Source organism: Calliphora vicina, chromosome 1, assembly GCF_958450345.1.
Source record: "Calliphora vicina chromosome 1, idCalVici1.1, whole genome shotgun sequence".
In the NCBI taxonomy this organism is placed as follows: Eukaryota; Metazoa; Arthropoda; class Insecta; order Diptera; family Calliphoridae; genus Calliphora; species Calliphora vicina.
Window position 1 is genome coordinate 25,519,595 of NC_088780.1, and position 17,822 is coordinate 25,537,416.

Here is a 17,822-nt window from a genome sequence, read left to right on the forward strand (position 1 = left end):
TTGAGTTTTTATATAAAAAATCGATTTTTTGTCAGAAATATGAGTGATCACAGATCGAGCTCTTTTTCTCGATTAAACGCTTATTGGACAATTATTAATGATTTAAGATGTTTTGAGGTTTTATATAAGTAATCGAATTTTGGTCTGAAATATGAGTGATCACAGATTGATGTATTTTGAAAATGTATTTAATAAGTGAACGTATTAGTGAAGTGGACATTCCGTAAGAACATAAAAAAAAAATTTGTCTAAATCGGTCCGGCCGTTCTCAACTGATGCAATTACCAACAAACGACATTTGATTTTTATTTATATAGGTTCTCAGTCAGTAATATTAATGTTAGTTTTTGCCTGGTTAAATTAATATAAACTCAATAATAAAATACACATTTTTTAAGATTTAAACAAATCTCTAATTAATAATTATTTTTCTCTTTTTATTTCGTTCTAATAGTTGATTTGAAAAAAAATAAAAATAAAATTAAATGATGAATATACTCACTTTGTATTTTTGGGAAATGGGGTAAAATGATGAATAATTTTTAAAGATGATTATGATGTAGTTAATTGAATTGAAAATTATTTTTAAGAAAATTAAATTAATATTTTGCTTGTTTGTAATCTGGTTCATCGGATGAAGTTTTAGATTTACGTTTTTGTATAATGCCCTAAAAAGAAATATTATTTTATATAATATATTCATTAATGGAAAATATTTAATTTTGATTTGAAAATGTACCTGAATTTTTTGCCATTCTCTATCCAACTCGGCTTTTTCACTTTTCTCGGTTTTGTTTTTACGCGTTTTACGGCCATCCTGCATTTTAACACCATATTGAAAGGCAGCTTTTGGTAAAGCTTCTTTGGTGCTCATATAATCAGAGTATTCTTCTTGGGTATCGAAATCCCAACGACCTATAGGACCCTTTTTATTGCCCAAATCCATTTTTGTATAATCCACCTCATCATCGGAGTCATCTATGGCATCATTCATTTCCTCAAGACCAGGATAACATTCAGCATAGCCTTCAGGTTCATTTGCAAAGCGTGACACAATCGCTTTATTAATTTTGGGTGGAGGTGGTATATTGGTAATAATAGGCTCAACTTCATCGGACTGCTTGTTGGTATCCCCAAAGTAGGAAGAGCTGGTAGGTTTAGACGATGATGATGAGGACGAATGGCCATATTTGTCTGATTTTGACTTGGAATCATTTTTGCTGGGTGCTTGATAATCACCAATGTCATCATATATGGAATCGTTTGTTGCTTGTTTAAGCGCAGATTTAGAGGATGACATTGCCGAAGAATGTAATTGATCTATATCGCGTTCATGGAATAAAGGCTTATCTTTATCACGTTTCTTATTTTTCTTATTACGTCCACCGGCTCTTAAATAAGACAAAATTTGAGATAATTTATTGATTACAATATCGTTTGTTGTCAATGTAGCCGCATCTTCCCTATTTAGAGGAACCTCATATTTCGAACGTATCAATGTAGTTGGAATATCAGTTTCTCCAGTATCATCTTCCAAGTCGATAACATAAGCCATTCTTCCAGGAGCAAATAACTCAATGCGTTGTATTTCTTTTGAACGTCTGGCTTGTATAATATTAAATATATTACGTGCCATTGGTCCCTTTACAGCCATACTATCTTCAGCTTCTCTACGTTCTTGTTCCAGTCTCTCAGCAGCTGCCTGAGCTTCAGCCATTTTCTCTGAGGCCGCTGCTGCAGCAGCCATTTCACGTTCTTCCAGTTCTTTTACCGTTAATTCTGAACGAACTTTTTGCAAAAGGGCATAATCCAGACCCTTTACCAAATGAGTATGCTCCATATCACCACCCAAAAACTTGGATTCCTGTATAATACGTCTTCTTCTTTCGGCTGCATCAATGCCCGACTTCATGTCCGGAGCAACAGCTCGGTACGCATTTGTGTTGCCATGACCAGGTGTACTAACATTTTGATAATCCGGATTCGCACCATCTCTTCTTTCGCGGGCACGATCTCTGTACTTCTCCGACAATTCTTGCAACTTATTGTCCTCTTGTTTCTTAAGGGCTGCGTAAAAATTTTTCTTCTTACGTCTCAAATCACCACGTTCACTACTGCTACCAGCTGCTGCGTTTGGAGTTTTCTTCTTTTCGGCAGATGCAGGTGTACCTGGGGTGGCAAAAGTTGCTGTTGCCAATGAGGTGGCCGAGCCAGATGCTGGTGCTCTTGGAGTTGCTAACAGTTTTCGAAAATCATCATTTGTCAATCGCACCGACGGTGGTGCTTCCATATGAGAGGATTCTGACATTTTTTTTGATTTTCAATTCAGAATAATTTAATTTTTAACAATTCTTACAAAACTTTACACTGTTCAATATTTTTTTCACAAATAAAAAACATTGTTTTTAAAGGTTGCCAGATTTATTAATATAACTGTATATATTTGACATCCAGATGTCGCTTTAAAAATGTCGAGGTTTTAAATATAATATTAACGGCTAAGATCATTTTAAATTTACACACAATATTTTCTTAAATCAATTTTCAAAGCTGAGATCAATTATTTGTACATCTTTAGATTTAATTTTACGAAATTGTGCATTATTATGCTAAATACATAACTGTGCAAATACATTAAAACAACATATCACTCGAAAATAATAGTTTTGAGATATTAAAGATTTTTTGTTAGATCATAGACTTAAGTGGCGAAACATTTTTTACAGCGTATCTTTTGAAGGCTGTAATTCCGTAACCTTTTCTATTTTCGTATATATGTCGTTAAATAACGAAATTTATTAAAGTTATACTGACAGTTTTCATACAATAATATTATTTAACAGCAATAACTAGAATATCTAAAAAATTTTTATAATTTACATCACGGTTTTTTAAGAAACTTTATTTAATAAAATGGGCTGTTAATAAACGTATCAACAAGTTATTTTTAACTTTTCTTTAAAACTGGTCAGCCGATTTTCAGCACGGAAAGCTTTTTATATACCTTGGGTGATGCACTTTCAAAATCTATATAGGTTATTGCTTCAAGTGTTTCATGAAAAAAATAGTCCCAGCTTTTTGAACCCACTTTTCTTTAAATTTTTTACTTCTCATTTACATTAATTTGTTATTTTTTAATTCCAATTTTTCTAAATTCCCAAAATCGCTAATTTGTTTTTGGCGTTTTCAACGCTACCTATCGACGCTATCTTTGCGCACGTAGCTGTCATATCCAGGAAATAAAACAGCTGATGATTTCATCAAAATAAAACATTTTTCTTTGTAGTTAATATTTTCTATTAAAAAATATGAATGATATAAAACGTTTAAAGGACCAACAAAGAGAAAAACATCCTGGTTTCGATGGCTATATGGACTGTATGACAAGAGCATTATTTACCGGTTTGGCATCATTTTGTTTGGGTATGTACTTTTACACTGTGACTTAACAAAATCATACAGACGACGTCCGTATTTATTGTCAAAGTATTTCGTTTGTGTTGCAACTTAATAAATTGCATAATTTATTTGTTAATTTAAGGTTTTTCGGGTCTATATTTCACACAAAAAATTATTCAAACAAAAATCCGTTATCCATTGCAATACAACATTCTGACGTCTACGGTGGCGGCCACTATTATTGCCTATCAGGTGACAAGTACGAGAACGAAATCTTGTCAGGCCGCATGGATGGCTGTTGAAAATAAGCACACAATACTTAAGGAGGCCGAATTTTAACATACAACATAGTAGTATAAGACAAAATGTTTTTTAATTTAATTACTAAAAGGACGACATCTTTTGCTGTGAGATGTTTAAGTCTTAATAGTATTTTTATTCAAACAACTGTAAAACATTTCCCTGAACCAACAAATTGTGTGCTACATCACCAGCAGTATCGTCTCAAATATACACAAAATAAAGGAGTTAAAGGTTTGCGCAACCGTAAACATCAATATGAAGCCAAGGAAAAACAAGAAAATGCCGAGGACGACGAACTCAACGATGTGTTTCAACAGACTTTAAATCTGGAAGATAGGTAGGAATAAGGCCATATTAAATTAAATTTTATTAAAAAAAACTAATACATGTATTCACTGCTATTTATTGCTTGTAAATATTAAAATAGTCTATTAATCACATAAATATACATACATATAAATTAAGAAAATATAGTTTTGAACAATTTTTAAGTAGAAATTTGTAAGCGATTATGGCCATGAGGTTAGGTTACAGAATCTTGATAATCAGCCCAATTATGAATAAAAATTTCCCGGGAGTTTTTTTCCCCTTTTCCGGTTTTTACTATTCAAATTCTATGTTAAAAAAAAGAAAAGGGAAAAAACTCCCGGGCAATTTTTATTCATAATTGAGCTGAATATGAATAACCACTCAAAAACTTATTTAAATTCTTATTTTTAGTGAATACGATTTAGTTGCAAATGGTGCTATGAATATTACACGTAAATCAACACAACCGCAAAATGTGCTGGTCATACAACCCTATGTCAAATGGGGTCCTAAACGTGCCACCATCACTACACCAGACGATCAATTGGATGAAGCTAAAGCGCTGATACACTCCATTGCCAATTGGAATGTGGCTTTAGTCATTAAAGTCCCCTTGGAAACATTAGATCGTAAAGCACTCTTTGGCAAGGGCAAAATGGAAGAGATACGAAATTTAGTGCAAGAATTAAGACAAGCTAAAAGTCATAATCAGCAGCCGCTTACATGCATTTTTGTTAGCAAAGGTTCATTGAGTTTTGCTCAAAAAGCTTTGTTAGAGGGGACATTTCATTTACCCGTAATGGATCGTTATTCGGTGGTAATACAGATTTTACGTTTACATGCTACCAGTGCAGAGGCTCGCTTACAAGTAGCCATGGCAGAAATTCCATATATTTGGTCACAAGCAAAAGAGGCTAATACCTCAAGGTCCACCAAATTGGGCTATTCATTGACCGACACTCAAAGGGAAATCCTGAAGACAAGAGAGAAAAAATTAAAAATGGAATTGGAGCGGATAAGAAATCATAGGTAAATATTTTTGGTTATACTATTCACAAAGAGTATATGGAGTTTGATGGAAATAATCTGTCTAAATTTGTAATTTCTACATTTTTCATTTCGGAAATCAACAATATTTTGGATATAGTCCTGGTTAGGTTGCTATATAAATTCGGAAAAATCGACTACGTCGAAATCAAAGGTCGATTTTTTACCTATTTTTAATCTATATCTGGATTACTCGGAGTTGTCATATAATCCAGTCATTGTCGGAATCAGTTTTAAAAACGACAGAAAAAGTACATTGGTCTTGTGAAATTGAAATTTATCGGTTTTATATTCGATCTAGAATTAAATTCTTTATCGATTAAACAAAAAATTACATTGGATTTCATAAGACAAAAGTACTTTTTTTTCGTTTTCCAAACCGATTCCGACAATGGATTCTATACAACCCCGACTATGTCGGTAATATGTAGAATATGGCTATTTAATTATAGATTTCAGAGACTTTTCCAATGACCTACAATGGATCAAAATCGGGAAAAATATTTTTTAAACCACATTATAAAATCTTTCTATCAACAACAAATTATTACAAAAAAAATGAAAAAAAGTCGAATAAAGCTCGAATAGCGCTAAATTTTTCATTTAATATTGCTCATGTTGCAATGTCAAATCGAAATTTCTCAAATCCCAAGATTATTTCAGATATCCCACTAATACAGTTGCAACAAGTACCTCTTAGAACACCATTACTATATAGTGTAGTATGCGAACCATTCATCCAATTCCCAAAATGGTCACAAATCCTCACAAGCTTTTTTTTTCGAAAAACTAAAATTTATTTAAATTCCAAGATTATTTCAGCTGACCCACTATTTTTTTAAATTTTAAAAAAATTGTAGGTCCAACTTACTATGCTCTTATATACGACATTGCAAAAGTCTTTGAAATATCTATCTTTAGATATCCATATTGTCTATATTAATGACTTAGTAATCAAGATATAGGTCAAAAATCGAGATTGTTCCTTATATCTCGGTCATTTGTGGACCGATTTTCTCGATTTTAAATAGCAACCTAGCCGGAAGAATTCCGGAGATATTGATGTATAAATGGTGTATGATGGACATGGCTTAATCGACTCCGCTATATTTAAGGATCCAGAATATATATACTTTATAGGGTCGGAAATGAAAAATGTAGAAATTACAAACGGAATGTATACCCTTCACCTTCGTGAGAATGTGGTTTTTGTCTGTGCTAGTTAAATTCGAATTTATCTTCACACACATCAAAAAGTATATTTTGTCCTAATACGGCTTGAACTAGCAAATATGTCAACAAAAAAATTCAGACTTCTTTATTTTTTGCCACTTCAAAAACGTACTACGAATGTCGAGTTCGAAAATATCACCCCATCTGGTTTGTGACTCGTTTATTAAATTTTAATAAAAAACTATTTTTAGAAAACTTTTACGAAACAAACGTAAACAACACAACTATCCTATAGTGGCCGTTGTGGGTTATACAAATGCTGGAAAAACGTCCATAATCAAAGCTCTAACTCAAGAACAAGCTATACAACCCAAGGATCAATTATTTGCCACACTTGATGTTACAGCTCATGCTGGCCGACTGCCGTGTAATCTGGAAGTCATTTATATGGATACAGTTGGTTTCATGTCTGATCTACCCACGGGCCTAATAGAGTGTTTTGTAGCTACTCTAGAAGATGCCATGTTAGCAGATGTTATTTTACATATTCAAGATCTATCACATACCTGTTGTGAAGCCCAAAAACAACACGTAGAATCCACGCTGAAAACATTAACGCAAAATATGTTTTTGGAGGATGAAGATAAAGTCGATTTACCGCCCATCATTAGAGTGGGCAATAAAGTAGATTTGTTAGAGATGAAAAATGTTAATGATTTCACGGGTTTAAAGGTATCGGCTAAGAAACAACAAGGTCTAACAGAATTACTAGAAGAAATAGAAAATCACATACTTACCACCACAAATAGAAGAAAACTTACAATACGTGTACCTAATGGCGGCATTGAAATGTCCTGGCTTTATAAAAATGCAGCAGTGGTAAATATGAAGGCTGATAATGCAGATTCACAGAATTTATTAATGGATATTGTTATAAAGGAAAGTGTTTTACAGCAGTTTAAAAAACAATTTTGTCAAAAGTAAATTAGCAAATGTTTAAGGAATATTTTGTACGAGTATGTTATTTATTTTTGAATTGTTATTTTATTTTTTTGTATACTGATTTTAATAAAAACTATATATAAGTTACATAAAAGTAGAGAGTTTTTTATTTAAATTAATAGCTTAAAGCTAATGAAAATTGGCATTACTTAAATAAAAATAAAATTGTTGTAATTTTTATTGCATTTTTTTTGTTTAAATATGAAAAATGTGTTTAGTTAGATAATGAGAAGAAAAGAAATATGTTATTTTTTATACATAATTAAAAATTTAGGAATGTTTTTTAAATTTTAGCAACAAATTTTCTTTTAATTTCAATAAAATGACAGTTTTAACATAGTTAAGGGGGAATGCTGAAAATTATCAATGTTAAAAAAGGAGTTAATGCATGGTTAACGAAATTATCATTGATATTTAACTTCTTTAGGACAATTTCACGTGCGAATTTTTAAGTTTTACATGTTTAAGTTCTCATTTACTGAAAACACAATAGCATACTTATTGTTATCGTTATAATTTGTTATAAATACCTTAAAATTGTGTTTAATTAAATCTTAACTAGGGAATGCTATGCGCGTAAAAAATACACCAAAAATTTTATACTATTTTATAAAATTTAAAATCTAATCACTAATATTATGGCAAAATAATGCTTAAAATACCTTTGAATTAATTCAAACCAAAGAAAAATTACAAAATAAATAAATAAACAGACAAAGAATAAAATATAAAAACCTTGTATTAGCTAATTATAAATTTAAATATCTTAAAACTAAATGTATAATGGGCATAACCACAACAATGACTATTAATGTTCCTAGAATACGAGTGTATGTGAGCAATGAATGAATTTTCTTTTTAACATTATGTTTAAAAGTATTTGGAATTGATTTCTGTTCGGCGGCATCATCCACTGAATGTAGTTATAACTTTGATGTTAGCTTATTACAATAATAATAACGTTTGAATGGCATTAAATTGCAATAGCCCAATAGCAGCCTTTCCAAATCGTTAAGTTTGGAAGAAGTTTTCTTTAGATTGCCGGTTTCACGATTACGTTCTAAATAGGATCCTTGCACTAGGGCGTGTATTGCAATATTTAAATTATCCAATGCTAGGCAATAGGGATGTACATGTAGTAATTGACTAGTGTTTGATGTATTTAAAATGGTTTCGATGCGTTGTTGCATTACTTTTAAAATATTTTTAATTGGAACTTCTTCTAAGTTGTCGGCGGGTAACTGTTGGAAAGAATATTAGTTTAAATAGATGTAATATTGAAAAGTACTTAGAAAGTTTTTTTTAAGTATAGTATAACGTTAGATATTTTATAAATCTAGATACATTTATAACATCTAAAAGGGATTTTAGACTACAATACTTTGTATTAATACAAATCAAAACAACTCAGCTCCATTAATTTGGGACCAATCCCCATTCAGAGCATTATTTTAAGTAAAATATTTATTATCGTGGTAGAAAACACAGTATTTGAGATATATACCAAAACACTTCCAAAAATCCAGGTTTTTTGTTTATATCTCAATCATTTATGAATCGATTTTGATGATATTCGAAAAATCATCACTATCTATATGGATCCAGAATATATATTTATTTAAACTCTAACTTGTTTCATGTTTTCACCCCTTAAATTTTAAAACCCAAATACATAAACGATCTAATAACCCCTTTCTATTATACATACCATTTTATTGAGAGTGACTGCTAGCTGATAGTAAACACATAGGAAAGGTGCAATGGCTGATAGTATAACGTGGCTAAATTTATTATGATTTACTGTGATTTTGGCATTGCCCAAAGAAATTTTTAAAATACCATGACGTTCCAAGAATGATAAATTTCTTTTAAATTCCTGTAAAATAAATAATTGAGAAAATAATAGCACAGAAATGTATTTAAAACAAACCTCCTTTTCCCGATTTGATTCGATAATAAATTCATGCTTGAAAATATTATCTAATTCATCTACTCGCTGACATAATTTAGCAACTAATTCATCATAGGTGGAAGGTGCATCACTTGTAGCTTGTTCATTTTCTAGCTGCAGAGCAGCGACAATTAAATAGCCAGGTCGTGCTAACCAAAACAAACACGGATTTATATACAGTTGCAAAGTCATGCTAGGTACTGCTACAGCCATGGTACGAGGTGATAAGCTATGAGCTTTCAAGCGTTTCAAATCAATTTCCTGAGCTAATTGATCTGCTGGAACCTGTGTGATTTCGAGACGTCCCTGTTTGAAATGCAAAATATTGGAATGAATCTCAACAGTTTCCATTATTTCAGGCTTAATGCAATTGATATCGGTGGCCACATGGGCACCCAATCCCTCAAACATTTCCTTCAGCAATAGTATACCACGTGAAAGTTCATCCAAGTTGACGGATATTTCATTGTAGTATTGACTGGCATAAAATAAACAAACTAAATTAAATGTGGTTATAACAATGCGTCTTTGTTGTTGGTAAATAATCTAAAAATTAAATAAAATATATACATTAATGTCTTTATAAGTAAAATTGTTCTTTCTTCATACCTCTGTTGCAAGACTTTTTACTAGGTCAATTTCTTTCTTATTTAACTTTTGCAAATGTGCTCCAATCACTGCCCTTTTCATGCGATCCGAGCCACAAGTTTCGCCCATAAAATCTTTTACAGATATGGGTTCTCCAAAATCTAAATACATTTTACCAAAACGTTCATCAATAATTTTTAAAGCTTTAAAGAATCCCTTAGTCGACTCTTTAGGTTTGGGCACGCCCAACAGTTCATAGACAAATAATTGTTCCTCCAGTACCCGTTCATAGGATACGCTTACAGGTACTATTGTAATATCAGACACTTCGCCCGTAAAATATGGCAATAAAGCCATCGATAATAAACCAATTTTTGGTACTAAAGCTTTAAAATTGCGACTACGTGTTCCTTCTATGAAAAACTCAACGCCAATGTGATAAGCCGCCACCAGGGCATACATATATTCACGAAATACATCCCAGTAAAGTTCATCATTAGAAAATGAACGTCGCATAAAAAAGGCACCAGTTTTTCGCAACATAGTGCCCATGGCAAACATTGAATGGAAATCTGGAATGAAACATTTCATTTAATATGATTTTCTAAACGAAACAGAAAAACTGTGTAAAATAATAACTTACCCATGCCCGCCGCAATGCCTGGTATTTCGATGTCATAATGAAAACATATATAGGACATTAATATAAAGTCCATATAACTTCGATGGCTAGGTAAATACAGCACCGGATTCTTTCCCAAACCCTGTTTAACCTTATCCATACTAGCCTTATTAACATAGATGCCCTTACATATACGCTTGCCAATGGCCGTTATGGCTATGCCACACCATCTTATTATCGCCATATTGCGGTCCAAGCCGATTTCATTTAATATATCATGGACTTGTTGTTGAATTTCTTTGGTTGTAGCATTTTGTTTTTGGGCATAGTATTCTATAAGTTGTTGGATTTTTTCACTATTCAAAACATGTTTTTTGAGTTGTGAAGGATTTAAATATTTTTCAAGTTTATATGCTACCAGCGGATTATATTCTTTAGTCATATTTGGTTCATTTCCAGCAGCCAAAATATTTTCAAAATCATTTATATAGTTATATTCGTCTGTGTTGGCCATTTTTTTGTTATCTGTATATATCTAGTGCTAGTGCTTAAAACTGTAATAATAAAAATAAAAATAATTGTTTAGTCATTTGGAGAAACACCTGAAACGACCATTCTTAAACTGTATACAAATTTCGCCTGCAGATGTTAAATATACAAAATAAAAATTGTTTGTACTGATAAGCTTGTGTGCATTATCAGACCACTTAGTTAGTAAAACCAATTTAATATAGAGATGTACACGTGATTTTTATTTTACTCACGTGAGCGAACGCCCATGAACTAAAAACTTTTATCACGCACTTTCATACTTAAGGTAAATTCAAAATTCCATAAAATCGAACTGAAGAAACTTGTTGTTGATGTTTCAAACTATAATAAATGAGGTATGTATTTACTTTTATAAATACCGTATTTTGTACAAATATTATTTTTTCAAAAACATACGAAATTTTACCCCATCTTTATATATATCGTCACCTAAAATGCAAAACAGCGTATCATCAAAAAAATCGAAATTGATTTTATTATTGATTACGATTCATATTACATATGTGTACAAAATTTTAAACTTTTATTATAAAAAATAACCAAGTTATAACCAAAATTGAAACTAAAGTATCATCAAGTACATGATTTTCTTAAACAAAATAACGTATACGCTTTGAGTAATTAATTAATAAATTGTTTTTACCTTATTTTAGGTACTAAATTTTTTTTAATAAATTTGTTGCAATTGAATATTTTTTGCAGACTTTATGAAAATTTAATGAAGTAACTTTTTTAGTTTAAAAAAGTAGATGTTAGTAATTAAAATAAAAATAACATAAAAAAATTAAAAATGTATATATAAACTGCTTATTTAAAATAAAAAAAAAATATTTTTATTTAAGTTGTTATTTTTTCATAAAAATTTATATTGATAATACGTTTTTTTTGTTTCAGAAAATAACAATTCAAAAAAACGTAAGCCACATACTACATATCTTAAAGATTGAAAATTTTGTTTCAATATCTCAAGTAGTTTTCATTTTATATCGTTTTTTGCTTCTCCTACAAACTTATAAAAAGTGACGGCTTTAACGGCTTCGATGAAATTTGTTGTGTATGTTTGAGTTGGTCCCTGGATGGTTTAGATTCACAATTTATCTATATAGGTAAATTTATTAATAGCTACCGAGCGAAGCCGGGACGGCCAGCTAGTGTTCTTATAAAAATTTTAACGAAGAAAATTTTACCCCATGTTTTTATAAAACTTTTAGCAGTAATATAATAATTTTTATATTGATCACGTCACGCGTACGCCTCTAGTTATAAAATATTAAGTGAGATATTGGTATTATGATTAGCCATGACAAATGTGTTATATATTGATATGATTATTAATCATAAATACAAATAATAACAAATTAGTTAATTACTTTTCTAAATATGTACTACAATGTAGTAGGTATGAAGATAGTTTGGAAATTCGCTGCAATCTTTTAACACCTTTTAAGATTACTTACATGGTTACAGATATAAGTTTATCATTCCGTATGTACATAATTTACACAATTGCCATTTGCGACTACACAAAATATCCCTGTGTCCTTGAGTTGATTGAATGTCCACATGTGTATATAACTTGTAACTTCTACATTTTTCATTTGGGACCCCATAAAGTATATCAGCCCAATTATGAATAAAAAATTCCGCGGGAGTTTTTTCCCCGGTAGATTTTTTCCCATTGAGTAGGAAAAATGAGAAAAGGGAAAAAACTCCCGGGGAAATTTTATTCATAATTGGTCTGTATATGTATGTATATTAGGCCGGGTCGAATTGTATGGACGAAATGAGCAAGATAGGATTTGATTTTAGACCTATGGTTTCTTGGGGAAAATTTCTTAGAATTTTCCGTAGAATGAATTTCTGCTATACGAATTTTTGAGAAAAAAATCGACCCACCCTAATGTATATCCTAGATCCTTATATATGTATATCGTATCCGTCAGTCAGTATTTATATTGAAATCTACTTTCGGAAGCCCCCAAATAACTTACATGATTCATACATCAATATATCCGCTATAGTCCTGGTTCGGTTGATATTTATTTTTGATCTATATCTGGATAACTAAGTCATTAACATAGACAATATGGTTATCTAATTATAGACCTTTCCAACGACGTATATAACGCCATAGATAATCGGACCGACAATGGGTCAACATTTTTTTCATCAAAAAAAATTAGTTACAAAATTTTTTATTTTTTTTAATTCAACATTAACTAAGCTCAAATTGAATTAATTAATTCAAAGCTCTTTTAGTACATAGGTATTTGTTGAATTCTCAAAGTATTGTGTATTTATTTTTCTGTTCATTTATATTCTACAAATAAAATTATATTTAAAAAAAAAAAAATTATATTTTTTATTCGATATTAGTACTTTATATTTTTTTAGAAATATAATTTTATTAAGATACTATATAAAATAAAATTACCCCCATCCTAGACAAATGTATTTCGAATGCATTGCATATTCCAACCCCTTGCTTCTACTTAATTAATTCATTTATAAAAAAAAAACGAAAATAAAATAATTTTATTGAAATTATGGCAAACAATACTCTCATTTACATACTAAGTATGTATGTGTGTATGTATTTAGAAAAAGGTAAATAACAACGAATACATATACATTAGGATGGCCCGAAAAAAATTTTGATAATTTCAACTAAACGGAAAGATAATTCATTCTAAGATACCGTTTCCCAAAATGTTTGCACTGGCGTCAGTATTTAATTAGCTAGATCAAAGGATAAAAAGGTTCTTTTATAAGGTTTTTATGATTTTATTACATTTTTCCCAAAGCAATCATGAAATATTAGTATAATGTGTAGCTTTCAATGCTGTATCAGAAATTTTCGTGTAAGTTTTCGCAAGTTTCGCAAAAGTTTTTGAATTTTGAATATTTAAAATAATTAGTTTAAATTAATACATTATAATTTTTACTCATATAATTTCACCGAAATGGGTTTTCAGTGTTTCAAAATTCAATTTAGTTTAAATTTTATTTGAACATTGGGAAACCTGTGTATCTGATGTTAGCCTAAAGTTGCGAACACGAAAATAGCAGTAACACTAGGAAATTTTTTGAAACGGCGTACAAGTCTTTAAAAATTTCAAACTTAAAATTTTGTTTACTTCAATAATCTGTCAAGTCTGTTAATTTTTTGTGAGTTAATCTTTTTGTAAAAATAATGATAACTTCGCAATAATTGAAATAACAGTGCTGGATTATTGAATTCATTTGTTTAATTTAGTTAAATAATTTTTTAATATTAAATGAAGTTCTTTTTTCCATAATTCCTGTTTTAGTGCGTCGCGCAATACATTTCACTCTTGCTTAACGAAAATTAATTTTAAAGTTAAGTAAATAGGGAAAATTTTTTTCCAGATATTCAACTCTATATCAAACGCCATTGAATATGAATAGAAAATAGGGACTGCAAACGGAAAACTGCATCGCAGGACGATCGAAATATTGTGAACTTATCTTGTTTTATTAGGAAGTTCAGGCTGTAGGCAATACATTCAACGTCCACTCTCTTGTGCATGTCAAATAATGTAAACTGTGAAATCAGTTGAAATATTCAAAATTTTTGTGGCACTGCTATTATCTTGTTCGCAACTGTATATGTTCAGTACACAAATAATTTACCTAAAATATCTAAAAAGTCGAAAAACAATAAAGCTTATTATTAAGTAAGAGCCACATTTTTTTAATTTATCGCATAAAATAAACAAAAATATTAAAATTGTTAAACACAAAGAAAACATGACGAATATTTTTTTTTTTTTTGCACAAAGTTAAAAATAATTTTAGTTAAACTAAAATTATTTTTTACCCAATGAATGAATGAAGTACATATTATTGATATCTATATTGTGAATGTCTTTAAAATATAGCTAACATCAGATCGAGGAGAAAACTGGTTTCAAAAAATTCAACTGAAATTCTAACTATATTGGATTTTGAAAAACGGAAAGAAGACCCGTTTCGGTGAATTAATATAATGTTTATAACATTTTAATTTAAACTACTTACTTTAAATAATTCTGTGAAATTTTGACAAAACAACTTAAATGTAATTTTAAAATTTTTCATGGTTGAATTGGTCCTTGAAGAATTTTATTATTTGTCTCAAAGAATTATACAAAGCTTTCGAAATTCTTTAAGGATAAATAATAAAATAATTATCGATCAATTCAACAGTTTCTACGCTCTCCTGAAAAATTTCAAAATTACACTGAAGTTGTTTTGTAACAATTATAAAATGTTTACGAAACATTACAAAGTTCGAATATTTTTTGACTTACAATATTTTTATTTGCATATAATACCAATATTTCATATGTTTCCTTTGGGAGAAATAAATAAAAAAAAAAAAACATTAAAACCTTACAAAAGGACCTTTTTATCTTTTGATCTAGCTGACCAAATACTGACGATAGAAATGATGTTGTCAAACTAAAGTTTAATTTTAGTTGGGAACATCGACACCTAATTTTCCTCCATACAAATGGACTGCCCTACTGTAAATATCGCACAATTGATGCAACGTCGTCATAACTCAAAAAATTTAATTTTTCAGGAGACGCATTTTTAGTTTATAAAACGATATATTTGTTTTTCATTTTTTAGGGAGAATAAACACACAACTAGTTTTCTTTTAAATTTATATGGGAGCTATGACTATTTATGGAACGATCGTTATAAAATTTGGTGACATGGCTTTTTTTTATATATATAACTTATTTGTATTGAATTTTTAATAGATTTATGGTAGCAGTGATTTTAGGAAGTGGGCCTTATATGGGAGCTATGAATAACTATGGACCGATCGTCACAAAAGTTGGTAGTGCGAGTTCGGCTTATATAAAACATACATACATATTTGTACTGAATTTGATTTGGAGATCTATATAACTAAGATATTTATAAGAGCTTATTTATTTTCAGATAGGTCAATCTAACCAAATTCAATAGGCTTCCTTGGGGCAATAGAAAAGCTTGTAATTTTGCCGAATTATCGAAGTAGTTTGTTTACAAGGTCATCGCTTAATCGACTCAGAAAATTATCCTGAGCCTATTGGTATAATTTAAGGTGGATATTGTTACAATATTTTAGCATGTTACAAACATCAGCACTAATCCAATATATCCTCCCCACTATGGTTGTGTAGGGTATAAATATGTATGTCACTTTTCTAGATAACTTAACGATGTTGAACACACAAACTGCAACGCACAATTAAAATAATACGTTATTGCAGTAATAGCCCAGCAGTTAAGCAAGTAGTCAATGTATCCCTTAAAGACAGTAATTGGCACAAATGTCTTATCACTTGGCTGACTCCATTTTATATAATTTGGTCATTTGACACTTGTGTGCACTTTGTAGTGCAGAGGGAAGATAATTGGTTACTTTATACTTCCCAAGTAATCTAGCGGGAAGACAATTGACACTTAAGTGTCTCTAAGTAATCTGGAGTGTAGTCACTTTAAACGTTTTGTGAGTAATTCGTACAAACTGGTTTTATACAAATTGTGTTGATATAATTCTCATACAGTTTATTATTATTTTTGCTTAAGTATACTGATATCACATGTAACATAGCATGAAGTCAATAGTCACTTTAGTGTCTCTTAGTAACCTATGGTGAAGTCACTTGAAACTTTTTTTGTACTGCACTTTGTTTTACCCACCAGAAAGAAGCTTTGACTACATGCCCGTGTTAAAATGACTTGTCACGTGGCTATTGAAGTAACTAGCTCCCACCCTAAATGATGTATAAAATCACTAGTTCGGTACTGTCTCCTTGAACTGCTGGGAGACAATAGATTATGAAATTAGGACAAAATTATTCTATGGCGATCCTGCGTGTAATTTATAAACTGCTGCAATAGTGATATTAACTCGAAATTAGGGTTTTTTGAATTATGACGTTGTTGCAGCAAATGAGTGGTATGTACATATATTTTTATCAAATCAATAGAATAAACATACACACATCTATACATACAACAACAGCAATACCAACTAAATCACACCACTATATAGGTAGTAACTATGTTAATACATATTTATAAACAGAAAATTTATTCATTGTAAGATTATTTACATACTTTAACAAATAGAGATTTTTGTTAAGAAAACAAAACATTGAAAGGAAAAAAACAAATCGTCATAAAATGAGTAAAGTAGGGGTAAGTATTTTTAATTGGGTGCATAACGGCCATGTTTTTAAATTGCTGCCACCACATAACAATTATGTTTTATTTTCAATTTAGGTATTTAGCATTATTATAATTGGTCAAATGTTTTAAAAACTTAAACAATTCCACTTTTATTAATTAATTTTGTCTATTTTTCTTGCGTGCCAATTGATGAATATTGCTACTAATAGGTAGTTTTTTTTTAAGAGAAGAAAAAAAAACTAAAAGGTAGAGATAAAAATAAACGACGACTTTCTTTTTCATATTGCAAATTGATTTTTCTCACCGGTTACAATTACACAAGTTTTTATTTAATATTTCTGTTATTTTTTTAGATTAATTGAATAATCTTTTTTTAATTGGTTTTTTATGAGTTAACAATAGATATTTTACTTTGTTTATTGTTGTTTGTTTGTTAATTTTGCAAGTATTTTATTCGCAAATGTTTTATTTTTTACTGTAATAACAGCGGCACCACTGAGAACTACTGCACATGATATAAACAAGAAAACAAAAACTACTCGCAATTATTTTAGAAAAGTGTTGTCTACTTTATATCTTTATAGGTAGTATCTATGCGCTACAAAATTAAAAGATAAACGAACATGAACACTTAATTTTTCACTAAACATTTGTTATTAACCCTGCATTTACTCATGCAAG

The 17,822-nt window shown here is 30.1% G+C and overlaps 4 protein-coding genes across 5 annotated transcripts; 2 read left to right on the forward strand and 2 right to left on the reverse strand.

The window, feature by feature from the left end:
* Window positions 1-486: 486 nt before the first annotated feature.
* beag (IC cytokine homolog beag) lies at window positions 487-2,401 on the reverse strand. Its single transcript, XM_065505063.1, has 2 exons — window positions 740-2,401; window positions 487-668 (listed from the first exon to the last, which is right to left on the reverse strand). The coding sequence occupies exons 1-2, from the start codon at window positions 2,306-2,308 to the stop codon at window positions 600-602; spliced, it is 1,638 nt and encodes a 545-aa protein (XP_065361135.1). The 5' UTR covers window positions 2,309-2,401; the 3' UTR covers window positions 487-599.
* An 859-nt stretch (window positions 2,402-3,260) lies between these two features.
* Window positions 3,261-3,738, forward strand: LOC135954869 (transmembrane protein 141). The gene is made up of 2 exons (XM_065505117.1): window positions 3,261-3,423; window positions 3,542-3,738. Exons 1-2 carry the CDS (start codon window positions 3,309-3,311, stop codon window positions 3,736-3,738), a joined length of 312 nt encoding a protein of 103 aa, XP_065361189.1. The 5' UTR covers window positions 3,261-3,308.
* Window positions 3,739-3,764: 26 nt separating this feature from the next.
* Window positions 3,765-7,327, forward strand: LOC135954860 (putative GTP-binding protein 6). Its single transcript, XM_065505105.1, has 3 exons — window positions 3,765-4,039; window positions 4,423-5,040; window positions 6,483-7,327. The coding sequence occupies exons 1-3, from the start codon at window positions 3,765-3,767 to the stop codon at window positions 7,213-7,215; spliced, it is 1,626 nt and encodes a 541-aa protein (XP_065361177.1). The 3' UTR covers window positions 7,216-7,327.
* On the reverse strand, window positions 7,316-17,655 carry Dhap-at (dihydroxyacetone phosphate acyltransferase). 2 transcript variants are annotated; one of them, XM_065505094.1, is made up of 6 exons: window positions 17,553-17,655; window positions 10,416-10,948; window positions 9,794-10,344; window positions 9,164-9,730; window positions 8,942-9,109; window positions 7,316-8,474 (listed from the first exon to the last, which is right to left on the reverse strand). In XM_065505094.1, the coding sequence occupies exons 2-6, from the start codon at window positions 10,906-10,908 to the stop codon at window positions 8,157-8,159; spliced, it is 2,097 nt and encodes a 698-aa protein (XP_065361166.1). In that variant the 5' UTR covers window positions 10,909-10,948; window positions 17,553-17,655; the 3' UTR covers window positions 7,316-8,156. The 2 variants fall into 2 exon arrangements, with proteins under 2 accessions (XP_065361166.1, XP_065361157.1); XM_065505085.1 differs by having other exon boundaries at window positions 17,446-17,641.
* Window positions 17,656-17,822: the final 167 nt, after the last annotated feature.

What these genes read in the sequence shown, in the direction of transcription:
- beag (XM_065505063.1), bottom strand. Translation starts at nt 2,308, where the DNA reads ATGTCAGAATCCTCTCATATGGAAGCACCACCGTCGGTGCGATTGACA. An exon ending in GAGAATGGCAAAAAATTCAG is followed by an intron (nt 669 to 739) that starts GTACATTTTCAA and finishes ATTTCTTTTTAG; the next exon opens with GGCATTATACAAAAACGTAA.
- LOC135954869 (XM_065505117.1), top strand. Translation starts at nt 3,309, where the DNA reads ATGAATGATATAAAACGTTTAAAGGACCAACAAAGAGAAAAACATCCT. An exon ending in TTTGGCATCATTTTGTTTGG is followed by an intron (nt 3,424 to 3,541) that starts GTATGTACTTTT and finishes TGTTAATTTAAG; the next exon opens with GTTTTTCGGGTCTATATTTC.
- LOC135954860 (XM_065505105.1), top strand. Translation starts at nt 3,765, where the DNA reads ATGTTTTTTAATTTAATTACTAAAAGGACGACATCTTTTGCTGTGAGA. An exon ending in ACTTTAAATCTGGAAGATAG is followed by an intron (nt 4,040 to 4,422) that starts GTAGGAATAAGG and finishes TCTTATTTTTAG; the next exon opens with TGAATACGATTTAGTTGCAA. An exon ending in GAGCGGATAAGAAATCATAG is followed by an intron (nt 5,041 to 6,482) that starts GTAAATATTTTT and finishes AACTATTTTTAG; the next exon opens with AAAACTTTTACGAAACAAAC.
- Dhap-at (XM_065505094.1), bottom strand. Translation starts at nt 10,908, where the DNA reads ATGGCCAACACAGACGAATATAACTATATAAATGATTTTGAAAATATT. An exon ending in AGGCATTGCGGCGGGCATGG is followed by an intron (nt 10,345 to 10,415) that starts GTAAGTTATTAT and finishes GTTTCATTCCAG; the next exon opens with ATTTCCATTCAATGTTTGCC. An exon ending in AATCAAATCGGGAAAAGGAG is followed by an intron (nt 9,110 to 9,163) that starts GTTTGTTTTAAA and finishes TTTATTTTACAG; the next exon opens with GAATTTAAAAGAAATTTATC.